This window comes from Physella acuta, unplaced genomic scaffold (genome assembly GCF_028476545.2).
Source record: "Physella acuta isolate Inbredline_101_S28 unplaced genomic scaffold, ASM2847654v3 ptg002078l, whole genome shotgun sequence".
NCBI lineage: Eukaryota > Metazoa > Mollusca > Gastropoda > Physidae > Physella > Physella acuta.
In genome coordinates, this window is record NW_026733580.1 from 214483 (window position 1) to 231312 (window position 16830).

Consider the following 16830-nt stretch of genomic DNA (forward strand, 5'->3'; position numbering starts at 1 on the left):
AAACACATTATGTTAAAATTGAATTAATTTAAGGAAAAGAAAATACAATAAACGTAATTACTTAGATAAACGACGTTAGTTTGTTTGCCACAAACTTAATCACAACGTTTAGACCTGGCATCTAACAGTACAAAAACTACATAGACTCATACTGACGCCGCGTCCCGCAGAGTCAGACTGGAACTAAATATTCCCCTGGGGTGGGGCGTTCCTTTAGGAATGCGTGTCATTTGAAAACGTTATGCGATTTGGTATCGCTGTAGAAGGTCAATGTAGAATCACTAAACGCTGCATTGTCTAACGGAAATTTTGGATCATTTAACCGTATTTAGTCAAAGAGCTTTATCACAAAAAATTCCAATAGATTTTGTAGAGGCGAGATTTTGTATATTAAACGACTGAAAAAGCAACAACGCTATATTAAACTGCTCATTGTAACTTAATTATAGTTCATATCATTATCACTATATCAAATCCATTAATTAAGATCTATCTTTGTTTTTTAAACAAATTCTTAATTACTTAATACATGACAGCAGTAGCGTAGCGAGAGGGGGGGGGGGGGGCATATGTCCCCAGGCGCCGACTTTAGGGGGCGCCATAATGGGTTGGAAAAATAAATTGAAATGTTGAGGGGGTGCAAATTGAAAGTTTGAGGAGGGGGGGGGGGGTGCAAATCGAAAGGTTGAGGGGGGGGGGTGCAAATTGAAATCTTGAGGGGGGGGTGCAAATCGAAAAGTTTGTCCCCGGGCGCCGGAAAGGGTCGCTACGAAGGCTAATTTTTCTACTCACTACTCTGATGTCCAGCCGTGCTAATCACTTTATGCTAGACCGTCAGACGAGACGATGACCACGACTGACCACAGCTTGACCCTGGTCATGTCCTACAACCTACCCTGGCATCTTGTATGTAAACCAAGCTACCCAATCTTTGCCCGTCAGTCTACGACTAACGACGACCGCGCAATGTCATGTACTATAAACTACCCAAACGTTTCACAGTTTTTGCGCACGCAATTCTTTCGTGATCTTCCAACAGAAACTCGCCATTATAAGACAACTATAATTGACTATAAACTACTTTAACGCCCCACCATTCTATTCACTCGATGCTCGACCCTAGACCTCGACTAACCTCAACTGGACACTGTTGCTTATTTACTACAAACAATCAGCTTGACGCCCACCATTCCGTCCATGCAATGCTCAACTTTCAGACGACTGACCCCAACTGGACACTGTTGCTAATATACTACAAATAATTTGCCAAGCGCCCCACCATTCTATCCACGCAATGCTTAACCGTCAGACGACTGACCACAACTGGACACTGTTCCTAATTTACTACAAACAATTTGCCTGACGCCGCACCATTCTGTGCACGCAATGCCGTCAGACGAGTCAAATAGCGTTGGCACCACCGCACGCGCGCCAATTCCAGCAATTGCGTCTCAGCTCAAACTACGAACGAGAGGGTAATTTTTTCCCCCTTCCACCAGGAAATAAGCGTTTCTCGTTCCTTTAAGGAGTTTAGTGCAGGGATTATCCACTCCGCGACCATATGGTAAATTCAATTATTTATTTTTTAAAAATTCGAAAAAATATGTTTTAAAAATTAAACTAGATTATTTAGAACTAAACACAAAGTAATAGTAATTAAGGAATAAAAAAAAGTAAACAACCGTTTTAACTTTTTTTAAAATTGTGACAACTTTTTAAAATGTTGATGGACCATGGGAAACAATTCTGTAGGAGTTGAGAAAACAAGTGTGAGGAAACTGAACCACGAGTAAGGAAGATTAGACGGTATGCTTGCTGGACAGACGGAGGAGGTAGGTCAGCTGTTTGGCCATATGTTCATCTCACACCTACCTTATGTTTTGTTATTTCCATTACATGAAAACGTAAAACGTTTTTTCTGATGGTTAGATCTTCAGTATGTATCGAGTTAAAAATTAGTTAGAGAGGTTAGAGAGGTTGCCTCAAACACTTTTGTTTCTTTATATTCTCTGTTATGAACTCTACTTCATCCGCCCAATTGGATTGCTAGATCTAAAGAGGATTCTCTACTTATACCCCTTGTTACAGCTGTATTCATTTATAAACAATATAATTCTAAGAAAAGATATCACTCAATTATTTCAAGTATAATGTTGCCAACAATACAAAAAAAAAAAAAAAAAAAATTGGAATATTTATTTTAATCTACAATTTTGATAATAATTACAGGTTTCAAATAAACCGGGAGTGATCTCCCCTAAACTTTCTCGAATATTCTTATATAACTTGGAATGTAGACATGATTTTTAATTACTTAACCTTTTAAAAATAGAATAGAATCTCATAGAAAAAAACATTGCGCACCAAACAAACGCCGAAACAAAATGTGCATAATAGTGCGCATTATTATTAGTACTTTAAAAATTTACATTAGTTTTTTGAGAAATCGGAAGTAGCGTAAATTACTACTTCCGGTCAACGGAAATTACTCAAAATTTAACAGAAGGTAGAGAATTAGATCTTTTACTTACATGTGAAATTTCATTTATCTATCTGAAATAGTACTCAAGTTATAGGCTTTTGAAAAATTCAAAGTAGAAAAAGTACCACTTCCGGTTGTCGGAAATCGCTCAGAAGTTGATAAGGATCTACGATTTTGATATAATACTTATATATGAAATTTCATCAACCTAGCTGTAACGGTACTCAAGTTATCGTGTTTACACACAGACACACAGACACAGACACACACACACACACAGACATACGGACAAGATTGCAAAATTATGTTTTTCCGTATCAGTGAGGTGTAAAACGTCGAGATTTGTAAAAATCTCGATTTTTTTTTTTGCACGATTACAATACTTTCTCTATACTACGTATATACGAGAAAGTAAAAACTTGTACTTGTGAAATGTATACGTTTTTTTCATACTGACATAAACGTTGAGGAAATCGTTTAAAATATGTTTCTTTGCTTCTGCCAGTCACAATTTGGTCTTAAAATGATCTTATCAATTCATTCTTACAAACTATTCACAAAATATGCAACCATTTAATAGTTTGTACCAAATGTTGAAAGCTATACGTAGAGACAGGCCAGGATACATGGATTAACCTATCGTAATTAACTAATAGTGACACAGATCTATTTTGAAATCTGTCCATAGTAATAGATGAGTCGAACGAGAATATCTGTCTTGGTCATTTCGTCAGGTCAAGTTACTTCAGTAATTACTTCAGTAACTAGAATCTTGATCTAGAACTGAGCTTAACTCTAACCTAAAAGCTATAGTCTAGGTACTTCAGTAGAACCTTGATCTAGAACTGACCCTAACTCTAACCTAACAGCTCTAGTCTAGGCACTTCAGTAGAGCCTTGATCTAGAACTGACCTTAACTCTAACCTAAAAGCTCTAGTCTAGGTACTTCAGTAGAGCCTTGATCTAGAATTGACCTTAACTCTAACCTAAAAGCTCTCGTCTATGTACATTCAGTAGCTTTGACCTAGTAATGACCGTAAATGACCGTAACTAACCCAATATTCGTCTAGGTACCTCAGTAAAAACTTTGTCTTGTACTCACATTAACTCTAACCTAATGTAAAACAATGTAATCAAAAGAAGTCTAGGTACTTCATTAACTTCAACTAGTACTAACCATAACTCTAACCTAATGTAAAACAATGTAATCAAAAGAAGTCTAAGTACTTCAGTAACTTCAACTAGTACTAACCATAACTCTAACCTAATGTAAAACCAAGAAATCAAAAGAAGTCTAGGTACTTCAGTAACTTCAACTAGTACTAACCATAACTCTAACCTAATGTAAAACCAAATAATCAAAAGAAGTCTAAGTACTTCAGTAACTTCAACTAGTACTAACCATAACTCTAACCTAATGTAAAACCAAATAATCAAAAGAAGTCTAAGTACTACAGTAACTTCAACTAGTACTAACCATAACTCTAACCTAATGTAAAACCAAGAAATCAAAAGAAGTCTAGGTACTTCAGTAACTTCAACTAGTACTAACCATAACTCTAACCTAACAACATTCGTCTAGGTACTTCAGTGGATACCTGATCTTGTACTGACCTTAACTCTAACCAAACAGCAAACCAAGTATCCAACATAAACCAAACGTAAACCTTACCTTTAACCTCAACCCTCCCCCTCCCCCACCTCGCTATGATTTACAGCAATGTCAGGAATGTTCATAAGAATGTCCTGTAAATCGTTCACGTATCAGTTGAAGTTACGATTAGTCCATATTCAATTCCCGTAACTCTCGCAGCTTGTTATCTTACCTTGCTATTTAGAGCAATTTGTTCTTTGTTTTTTTGCCCACAGTGTATGAGTGAATGTTTATCTTTATTACCTCCCTGCTGGGTGACCTTTCATATTTTTTTAATACACAAATATTATAAAACACTCACTAACAATACATTGTTTTAAGAACGCATTAGTAAATGGTGTGTATAAAAATTGTTTAAAAATTCCATTAAAAAAAAAACACAATTTAGCATGTTCAATATACTTATAGGTTTAATGCAACATGATTAAAATCCAACATGATACGTTGACATGTTGATTACCTGTTTATGCATTATTAATAATGCCCTTCTTCGTTCTTAATTTTAGTATTGGAAGGAATCCCCTCCAAAACAACTAATTATACGTGTCAACTGGTTATGCGCCAATGAGAAATATTGTTTGATTTTGGAATTGTCTAACGAGCCTCGTCTGCCTTAGGGTTCGAATTCGAGACATTTCGGTTTAGCAACCATGAGCATTACCGACTCGACCACGCCGACCCCTAGCTATATTCCAACGTTTAAATCCAAACGTTTAAGTTCTAAAATTAACGACAGACGCCAATTACTCTGACCACCGCTACTATTTCACAACGTCTTGTGAGCTACGATATATGCATAATGACAACTACACAATATTACCTACTAAATTACAACAATGGCCAATGCAACACAAAAAACAACAACAACAAAAAAAAAAAAAAACTAACCAATAATCAGAGTTCAATAACCCAAACATTACAGATTTGTTAAAAATATATTGCAGTTTGAAGTAAACAATTCTACTACTGTATATGTATAATATTTTCTCCAAATGTTAATGGCAGATATGACTCTTATATGAAATTTCAAGTCTCAAATAGAATAAGCGATGACATATTGATGCTTATCGAACATCTTTCACTCAGTCGTTGATAGGATATTATTCCAGACGCCCAATCAGGTCATCAGGAAAGGGGGGGGGGGGGGGGGGGTAGGGGGGTAGTGGGTCTGCAGTTTTTCACGAACATCCAATCTAGCATCTGAAGTAGCCTTTGAAGGCGCGTTAACTCGTGACTAATCTTAATTACGGGAGATTGGAGCCGAGGGTCGTATTGATTTACAACATCAGAAATCAATGAATCAAATCTTGTTGGGGCTTGGGTCAAGGCCACCTTGTCAACGGTGGGCTTTTTTTGTATCATGGCAGACAGCGGTCACTGTAACTTCCAGTTCCACATATATATAATGTATATAAATCCGTATATAAGCATATATATATATATATATATATATATATATATATATATATATATATATATATATGCTTATATATATATATATATATATATATAGTTAATTGCTGTCTTCAGACACTACTACCGACACCTATATAGCTACCAACATATCAGGTGTTATGTGTAAAATGTGATGAGAACGATAGAAAGCTATTAAGATGGACGCCGGTGGACAGTTTTTTTATATGACAGTCATTGACTGAACTAGCAGCAATCTCTTCACCGACTGCTGCCAAATTGACTGTCACTTGAGTGTAATGGACGGTTCAGTGGAGAGTGATTGCATTGCTTGAGGGTTGGTGGTGGAGGGAGGGGGGGGAGTAAGCAGCAATTTTGTTTTTTTTAATTATAGTAAACCAGTGTTGTTGTTTTTTTTTGTGACGGTACCCACCGGTTCGGCGTACCGGCACCTTTTTCAATGTGGGAAAAATTATTTCCGTTCTCGTATTTTAACGTTTATTATTCATTTATTATAGTATTAATTTAGTATCTTTGCAGTTGTGATTTAGCTTGCATCGAGGTGCAAACTGGTAGTTAAAAGCTAGGCATCCCATCACTGAGTACTTGTACCTATTGTTTTTTTACAAAAAAAAAAAAAAAAAAAAAAACTTATGGAAAACTATCATAAAAAACCTCTAGTGTTGAAAGAAGAGTAGGACACTAGTTTAGTTGGTCTTCTAAGCTTAGGATTTAAGGATTTAGTTAAGCCTTTACATCACTGATATCAACATTTATAGAGCTTCAGAAACTGCTGCTGTGATATTATGATTTGAGAGATTAGAGGTTTTTTTTAGCCATGGCTAAAACAAGTATAGATGGACGAAAATCTGACAGCTTTTATCCACTATTATAACGTTTTCCCAAGAATATTAACATTTCGATGAGAATTCAAACACTCTAAAAGACGTATATGTGGTAATAAATATAATGGTTTTATCCACAATTTGAACGTTTACCCAACAATATGAACATATTGTTGACAGTTCGAACATTTTGCGGATAATTGAAAACCTTTACAGTGCAATTTTTCCTCATATAAGAACAGTTTATCTTAGACAATCAAATATTAATTTTCTGTTATTGTGTTAGGTAGGGAAGGTTAGTGTGTTAGGATCAGGGCTAAGTTTAGCTTTGTAATACTAGCAAAAATAAAGTAGATTTGATTCAAACGGTTGCCTCTGTTTTAGAAGTATCAGTAAAAACACTACAGTTAAGAGAGCGTATTTATTAATTAGAAACAAAATTCATAGTTTTGGCCCATGTTCATTTAGTGTTGGTGTTGTAGTTTTAAAAAAAAAATCAAACGGCAGGTATCTGTCTTTTGATGTGATGTTCTAGTTCCACCTAGTTACTTACCTGCTACTCAGAGGCGTATACAGGTTTTCGTGTTAGGGGGAGCGGCGAGTTTAGATAAACATAACATACAGAGGCGTAGCGAGGGCGGGGCGGGGGGGGGGGGGAGCGGGCTGCACCGGGTAACACCATCCAGCGGGGGGGGGGGGGGGGGTTACACCAAGGCAAAAAATCATAAAATTTTCAGAAGAACAATGATTTTTTTTGCCATTTTAATTAGTAATTAATAAAAACTACTTTGCCTGTAAATAACAAATCAACAATTATAACGTGAGGTGGGGGTTACACCATGACGTGAAAGTGCTAGCTATAGAGAAAACAATGCTACATCCAACTATATTAATAGCAGGCTATTAGATAAACATCCTTACTATTACGTCTGCAGTGATTAAAGCTTATAAACAAACATGTAGGCCTACGCATATGTGTCATATATTTAAATTATAGTACTATGTAGGCCAATATACACACACTCATATATATATATATATATATATATATATATATATATATATATATATATATATATATATGCTTTGTTTCTTGTGGGTGGGGTGTGACAACACGAAGTGCCGCACCGGGTGACACCCGACCTAGCGATGCCACTGATAACATAACCTTTTTTTTCAACTTATGTGGGGAGAGGTATGGGTGGGGGTGGTGTAAGAAAGATAACAATTATGGCTAAAGTTGTTTGTATGTATATGCTATCGGTGAGGGCTACTTGTATCAGTAAGTACACTACAGTTAAGAGATGTTGTTTATTATTAATTAGAAACACAATTCATAATTTTGGTCCATGTTAATTTTGTGTTGGTGTTTTTTTTTATCAAACTGCAGGTATCTACCTGTTGATGAGGTGTCCCACCTATTTACCTAGCTGCTTCAGTTTAATATGAACTGCCACCTAGTTATAAAACAGCTGACACATTTATTTACCTGTTGAAACATTGCCACCTGTCATCACCTTCTATCTACCACACTTTCCAACAGTATGTGAACATATGAAGTCACAGTTGGTTTTAAATAGACATTTAGCCTACGATAAGAACACACCGTATTAGGCATATACTTATGCACACATCATGATGTATGAAGTTTGAATGAACCCTACACAAAATGTTTGATCAATTTCAACCGAATTTCTTTTATTTAAACAATGTAGGCTAATTTGATATTTAAAGCTTCACGTAAATAATTGATACGGTTATACACAGAGAAAAAACTAGCATAACATTTTTTTTAAATTGTGCTGATAGAGGTATGGGGGGGGGGGGGGAACGGTGTGAGGACGTTGATAGTTGTTTGTATGTTATACATTAGGTAAGTGCTGCTTGCGTTGTCTCCCCACAAGGTATAGTTATTTGTGTTTCAGATGGAGGCACAGCTACAGTGCGTACAATTGAAGAAGAGAAAATTAGAACGAAATTGTATTGTGAGACATTTCAATGTAAGATATTTGTTCTGGATTCTCTCCTATCCACCAACACAAAAGACATGGATGGTAAACTACAGCTAGCTAGAAGCGAGAAGAAGTTGTAGAGATTTCGCGGCGGTACCGTTTGATGCTAAGCCTCATCTGTCGGCACGGTTTGCTAGAACAGTGATTTAAAAAAAAAACATTGGCCGCGTCAGATCCGGTTCCGTCAAATTAAAAGACGTTTTTTGTGTCAAGAAAGTCTTTAAAGCTGTTTGATCAACTTAGCATATCCTAAAATAATTTTGTTTTCAGTTGTTTTTTTTTGTAATTTTTTGTTGTTGTTGTTGTTGAAATAAATAGACAGCTCGCTTAAAAAAATATACCTCTTTCATTCGAAAGTCAACATTTTATAAGTCTAGGTACATTATCTTTTCCGTGTGATTGTATAAGAGAAAGAAATTCATAAAAATCATTTTAATAACAAGCTTTTATGTAATAATGAACTCAAAAGTAGAAAATAAAAGATTTTCTTTAAATATGTTATAATACACTACTATTTAAATAACTATAAATAAAAGCGTTGGTTACTTTATTATCCGTAGGATACATCTACTTAAATTTAGGAAGAGACCCACTCTTCTTTATTTTAATTAATTCGTAAAAAGTTAATTAGGCATCCAATTAAGTCAAATTTAATGTCAGATTGCATTGTCTTTATGTCTTGATCACCGTGCCAACGAATCTGTCAGTTAGAAGTGCCCGAAATTTCGCTCGGCCGTTTCGATCTATTACGACAGATTGGACGAGGAAGCAAGTAAAATATAAGCTTGTAAAAAAACTGCTTATTTCTTTTTTCAGGGATTCAAATAAAAAAATTAAACCACGTGTGATCACATACAAAACCTAGATCTACAAGTGAAATAAAAATGCATGCAAAGTGTTTATACACGCAACATTTTAAAGCACTGAAAAAGTAAACAAATTATTTTTTTAGAAAAAGCTTTGGTCGATAAAATTGTTAGAGATTTCGTGAGCGACCTGCGCTTTTAATTAAGAGGCTTCTTTTAAGTTTTAAAATCGTTTAGTAGGACTACATTTAACAGCTTGTTTTAATGTTTTTGTATTTGTTTTATTTTTCTTATTTTCTTTTATAAATGGGAATTTTAAAAGTTAAAATATAAATGCAAAATTTTAGTTTTATAAAAAAAAATACACATATTTTTTTCCCGTTTCCGTTTCATTTTCTCCTCTTTGTGTTGATTTCTCAAACAAAGTTTTTTTTTTCTTTAAAACTCGTTCAATTGCTAGCTGTTATAATATTATTTGTCCCCTTTTATCGTTTACTCGTTGAGAAAGAAAAGAAAAACATGCTAGTATCATTTGGGTGTAAATAAATTGTATATAGTCATTCAGCAAACTTTATATACTGTATCATATCATTCAGAAGACTTTATATATTATGTGAGGTCATTAATCAGACTTTATAGATTATATCAGGTCATTCATCAGACGTTATAAATCGGCCAGGATATTCTGCAGACTTTATAGATTTTGTCTGGTTTTATGAATTTGTTTATCAAACCTCAGGCTATGTCCCATACACGAAAACTCCATTTGTGTATTTAATGTTCAATACATGATTGATTGAGTCTCCACTCGATCGGAATCACCTTTGTGTACTGGTGATGTTTGAGGGTATTGCTTTGTTTTATTGTTCCCATGTTGGCTAGGGAGGCTTGACTACTGCTATGTAGCATGCGAGGTCTGGGGTAGGAGGTTGCATGAATGGAAGGTTTATCAAGGCGTACTGACTAGGAATGTGATATGTCGCATGGCGTATGAATATAAACACGAAGAAAAACCGAACGTAGATCCCCCGTTGATTCAAGGAATTGCAGAAAGTAGACACCTTGTTCTGCGACTTGATTATGATTTCCCAGTCTTCAGCTTTTCTCAGAAGTAACCCATATGTCTTGTTCGAATTTCTCCGTGTGTCTATAGCGATGACACATCTTTCTTGTAATGTTCTGCATTTTGTCCTATGAGTAAGCCATCGTTTTGTGATATTTCTCAATTGTCCCATCTTTCTTGTAATATTTTCTCCAACTGCCCATTAGTAACCCATCTTTGTTGTAGTATTTTTTTTCAATTGTCGCCAATGGTAACCCATTTTTCTAGTTATATCTTCTGCTTTTTGTCCCATCCTTTTGGGATATTTCTCAAATGTCCATTTGTTGCAATACTTTCTCCTACTGTCCATTAGTAACCCATCTTTATTGTAGTATTTTCTTCAACTTTCCCATTGGTAACACATCTTTCATGATCGAACTTTTACATGTATCCCAAGTGATAACCCATCTTTCTTGTGATGTTTTTTTTTACAACTGCCGCCAGTGATAACCCATCTTTCATTTACCAGTTTACATCTTCAGGCATGCAAGACTCTTTTTTGACCTTTTGGATTCCATGTTAGATCCACCCACGAACCCCTATCTCTCACTCCTCCTGCCCCCCTCCCCCCCCCCCCCACAACTTTGCTTTCTCTTTCTCTCCTCTCTCTCTAACTCTTTCTCTATGTCTGTATATATATATATATATATATATATATATATATATATATATATATATATATATATATATATATATATATATATACATATACATATATATATATATATATATATATATATATATATATATATATATATATATATATATATATATATATATATATTCTTGGTGGGTTGTGCACAGTGCCGACCTAGTAACGCCTCTTTCCTAGACTTTCTGAAAAGTCCCAGGGCGGGAACAGTACGAATGCGGGCCACTAAGCCGGTGACACACAAAAAAAAAAATAAAGAATACGAACTTCAAATGAGAAGATCTGTTTTTCTCCGATTAGTTAATAATTTTTTTTAAAAAGAAGATAATTATATCTTTAGACACAGGGTAACAAAATCGAAAAATGGGGTGACACCACATTTGTATAGATTTAGTACATCTTATACAGAGTCTATAGCGAAAACGTAATGACAACATGATAAACCACACTGGGTGTCACACGACCTAATGACGCCACTGCACTGTCTCCTAACTGATTTAATTACGAAGCTATGGATCAAATTTTTTTCTCATGCATCGCCTCCCTTGTGTCTGATATATTTAACCAATGAAATCCATCTATTGTACGTAAACAAAAACGCCGACAACAACACGAAAACGAGCCGTGTTAATGTTTGTCATTTGAGAAGAATTTCTTTGTCCCAATGGCTGTTGTTTGACGTCATCAATTCACCACCCACGTCAAAGTTTAACGCCCTATCCCTGTACCTTTAAAACCCTTACCACATTTTTTTTTCTATTCAACCATTTAATCGAAAAAAATCCGTTTTCATTAAAAATCGTCTTTGTTTACTTTCCGGTGAAAACGGCTCCATCAAAGACACGAATCTATTGAAAGGTGAGCGCCCTAAACACGTATTTTAAACACACAAAATCTTGTTGGCAGCGGTAATCGAATTTAAGAACACAACGGAAATTTAATAATTAAATTCGCACTGTGCGTTGTATATATAATTACAACCAGGGAATATGTGTGTGTTCTCTTTTTTTTGTTTCGATTTTAATTTCATGTCGATAGTAGCTTTTCAATATAAAACCAAAGCTTTAAATTTAAATTATTTTTTAATGAGTTTACATACAAAATCTTGTTTGCAGCGGTAATCGAATTTAAGAATACAACGGAAATTTAATAATTAAATTCGCACTGTGCGTTGTATATATATATAACACAAGATAGACAATTACAACCAGAGATTATGTGTTTGTTATCTTTTTTTTTTGTTTCGATTTTAATTTCATTTCGATAGTAGGTTTTCAATATAAAACCAAAGCTTTAAATTTAAATTATTTTTTTAATGAGTTTACTTAATTAATCCTCTGATTGTGTACATAGAAACATTGCCTGCATACTTTGTTGTTGTGGCTGTTTGTCGAGACAAAGGTAGAATTACATTTTGCAAGCTAACTCAGTCTCGTAACAATATCGTTGCAAAATCAACGACCACCACCACCCACCCTCCTTTGTATTTTTTTTTAGATGCGTGTTATCACACCTAGATTACCCCTCCCCATACCCCTCCCCACCCACATCAAGTAAAAAAAAATAAACCTTAGGTTTAATCATGAGAAAAACGAAATCTGTGTTTTTTAACTATAAAGGGAAACAACATTTTAAAAAAATCTTTGTTTGTATAACATGCGGGAATTGAAAGTGAGACGAATGTTTGATTAGGTTCCCGTGAACTCACCAAATATATCAAATTTAGTAAGGAATCAACTTCGCAAACAACACTGTTATGTCAGATTTCTTAATGGTGGTTATTTCTAGTTGAGTACACGTTTGAGTTGACGTTATAAATGTGCCAGAAAAGGTCTATCTAAAACTTGCATTAATTTTTAAAAATGAATGATTCAGTTATTTCTGTTGAGGCGTGTTCTGGGCTAAAATTTAAGCCTAGTTTGGCTTTAGGAATTAGAGTTTAATGTTGATTGGAGTGCTAATGGCTTTGTCTTTAAGTTTGAAAACAAACAAAACCGTATTATTTCAAAATGTAAAAATGTATTATTTTGTTAAAATAAAATTAATTTTAGACATTGTAATGTGTAGCAGCAGCTTCCAATTCTAACCTGACGATCAACACTGCAGATAAAGTAGAGTTCATCTGTTTCTGTAAGTGATTACGTAACATCAGATCAGGGTGAACTCAGGGACGTCCTATAGAACCGAATACTGGATTTGAACTTCAAACTTTCGGGTTTTGGTATATAGTTGTATGACCTACCGAGGTCTAGTCGTAATATATCTAAACACAAAAATCACCTACGAAACTTGTTTTAAATTTAGAGAATATTTAATGACGAAAGTGGTCAATTAAAACATGTTCAGCTGGAATTCATGACATCTAATCCTATATACTTATATAGATTCCATATTTAAAAAAACTGTTCAACTGTTTTTGTTTTCTTTGCAGTTCATTCAATCGATCATCACACACCCCCAGAGGCGTAGCGACCCTTCCCGGCGCCCGGGGACATACTTTCAATTTGGCGCCCCCTTGGGAGCAAATTTTCGATTTGCACCCCCCCTCGAACTTTTCATTTGCACCCCCCCCCCCCCTCGAACTTTTCATTTGCACCCCCCCCCCCTCCAAACTTTCAATTTGGCGCCCCCCTAAGGTCGGCGCCCGGGGACATATGTCCCCCCCGCCCCCCCTCGCTACGCTACTGCACACCCCCCTTTCCACCCGGTTTATATTCATGCACCATATCACATTCCTAGTCAGTACGCCTTGGAAAGGTTCGTTGGGGTACCACTTTTAATCATTTTTTTCCATCTTTGTTGTTCTTCTGATTCTTTTAGAAATTCTGCAACTGACAGTTCAGTCCATTCCACATTACGTCCTCCATTCATTGCCGTTATTGCCTTATCGTCTCCTCCCTTCTTTGACCGTACCCAACACGATTGTTTTCGATGGGCAGCTGGCACGTGTCCAGTGTCTTGTGCCCATACCACCTGACTTTCGTCGCTTTCATGATACTCGGGTTCTCAATTGAACCAATTGCATTTGTAATTCTTTCACAAACTGATTTATTTGTTACGAGCCTACCCGTGGCGTAGCATACGCCGATATTTAGTGATGGGTGAAACTTCCTGGAAGACAGTTGTCTAAATGGGGTGGGTGGGTACTCACTGTTGCGCATGCCTGGAGAGCGAGGGAGGGGGCGGGAGGAGAGTTAGAGAGTCGGCGTGCGTGTGGTGTCCCTCATGGTTGGGCGACGTAGCGATTTATATATATCGATACGCTACATGTATCAGCAGTATTTCTTCCAGACTTTTTTTTACCGGGGATGGAGGGCGGGGGGGGGGGGGGGGGCACTAGTAAAAGTGTATGTTTACTATATAAATTCCATCTCGTGCGGGGGGGGGGGGGGGGGGGGGCGGTAGACTTTCTTCCGAAGAGATGCCTGGAAACTCTGTGTATCAGAACCCTGAATAGTCAATCATAATTAATCTTATCGATTACTACATCTTTTAATACTTTAATGTAATTTATTTCTATTCGTGCCTTTGCAGGTTGTTGAGATACTCTTCACCATGAACGAGAACCGGTCAGTCACACTGACCGCGTCAAACTACACGAGCGTGACCTCTGACCTGGTGACCAGCACTTCCGCCCTGCCCCCCTACAACACGACGGATGAGCTGCACGCGATCCTGTACGAGCTGAGCCAGGAGCGCGCGCTCTACAACATTCCCGCCATGATCTTCGTCTGCCTGCTCATGTTTCTGGGCGTGGTCGGCAACAGCTTGGTGGTTTACGTATACAGCAGCCGCTTCAAGAAAACCTCGTCTAACTACTTCATCCTGACCATGGCCGTCTTTGATCTGATTGCCTGCGCTATCGGCATGCCGACGGAGATCTACGATCTCAACAACCCTTACACGTTTTACAGCGTAGCCGGGTGTAAAATTCTACGCGGGTGTGAAGTCTTCAACGTCTACGGTTCAGCTATTGTACTTGTGGAGATCGCGTTCGACCGGTATTTCAAAATCTGCCGGCCGCTGATGATGGTGAATTTGTCTCGTATTCGAGTGCAGTGCGGTCTTGCTGTGGTGCTGGCTGCGGCGATGTCGGTCAGCGCTTTTTTTCTGTTCGGCATTGACCGGAACCACACCCCCATCCCGGGGGTGTACGGGTTCGACTGTTCGATCTCGGAAACGTACAAGTCGTCGACGTTTCAACTTGTTTACTATTTCGTGCTCGGCGCTCTGTTTTTGATCACGCTTGTCGTGTTGATTGGTCTGTACATCCGCATCTGGCTAGAGATTCGATGCCGGCGGAGGCTCGTCAACGGGGAGCAGATCCCCAGGGAGAAAGACACGGACTCCAAAAAACGGATCCGCATTAAGTACCTCCCCAGCATGAGCGAGGACGAGTCCCTCAACAACGCCGTCAGCCACCACGGCAACAACATCTCCATGATGGAGCTCCAGAAATCCAGCGGCAAATCCGTCACCACGCAGACATCCGTCGACCGCCGCAGCAAGCTTCAATCCCTGGCCAGGTACGCCTCGCGCCTCAAGGTCACTCGCACCACGGTCGTCTTATTCGCCGTGACGGTGGCGTTCGTGCTGAGCTACCTGCCGTCCACTGCCGTCATGGTTGTGCGCAGCACCGTCAAAGACTTCGATAAAAACCAGTCGGCCGCGACGCAGATTTTCATCAAGATCTTCTCCAACTGCATGTTCATCAACAACGCCATCAACCCGATCATCTACAGCTTTTTCAACATCCACTTCCGGCGACAGGTGACCAAGACGGTGCAGCGAGTGTTCTGCTGTTTCCCCAGAAGGCGCCACCCGCCCCAGAAGGTGGATTCAGACCGGAGCACCAAGAAGGAATTTCTGCCCAGTGACTGACTAGCGTGGTGCGGCCGTGCGGCTAGAAAATGACGGCCACATGGTCAGGACATGACAGGCCACGTGATCACGACATGACAAGCCATGTGATCACGACATGACAGGCCACGTGATCACGACATGACAAGCCATGTGATCACGACATGACAGGCCACGTGATCACGACATGACAGGCCACGTGATCACGACATGACAAGCCATGTGATCACGACATGACAGGCCACGTGATCACGACATGACAGGCCACGTGATCACGACATGACAGGCCACGTGATCACGACAGTACAGGCCTAACATTGCATACTGTAAGGACATGACATGAGTTTGACAAGGAAATGACGCCTTCCGTGACAGATAAATTGGAAACGACTGACGTGCCACTTAGCCGAGAAAATGACTCGAAACTTGGTGAAAAAATGACTCGCAAAGAAATGACTCACAATTTGGCAAAGAAATGACCCTCCACTTGAGCAAGGAATGACTTGCAAGGAAATGACGCCAATTGAACAAGAAATAACTCGCCACTTTAACAAAAAATGACTCGCTATTAGGCCAAAAGATGACTCGCCACTAAGCCACTTGGCCAAGAAACGACTCGCTACTTGGCCAAGAACTGATACCCTGCTTGGCCAAGAAATGACTCGCCGCTATGAAAAGACACACTCACTGTACATCTACACAACGGTCTTTCTGAGATTTCCATCTGTACATATCCAGTTTACACGTGCAATAACTACAACACATGAACAGCGCTCAACAACGCTGCCTAAATGTGATACTAATTGATGTAATGTGATTCATTGTGCTTATAAATATTATCTCCACAAGTCAGTTAAACAGTTGGTATTCAACCATATATATATATATATATATATATATATATATATATATATATATATATATATATATATATATATATATATATATATATATATATATATATATATATATGTATGTATGTATGTATGTTTGTATGTATGTGT

The 16830-nt window shown here is 37.8% G+C and overlaps 1 protein-coding gene across 1 annotated transcript; it reads left to right on the forward strand.

The window, feature by feature from the left end:
• Nucleotides 1-1704: 1704 nt before the first annotated feature.
• Nucleotides 1705-15953, forward strand: LOC131932049 (D(3) dopamine receptor-like). The gene is made up of 2 exons (XM_059288912.1): nucleotides 1705-1832; nucleotides 14501-15953. Exons 1-2 carry the CDS (start codon nucleotides 1809-1811, stop codon nucleotides 15845-15847), a joined length of 1371 nt encoding a protein of 456 aa, XP_059144895.1. The 5' UTR covers nucleotides 1705-1808; the 3' UTR covers nucleotides 15848-15953.
• The last annotated feature ends 877 nt before the right edge of the window (nucleotides 15954-16830 follow it).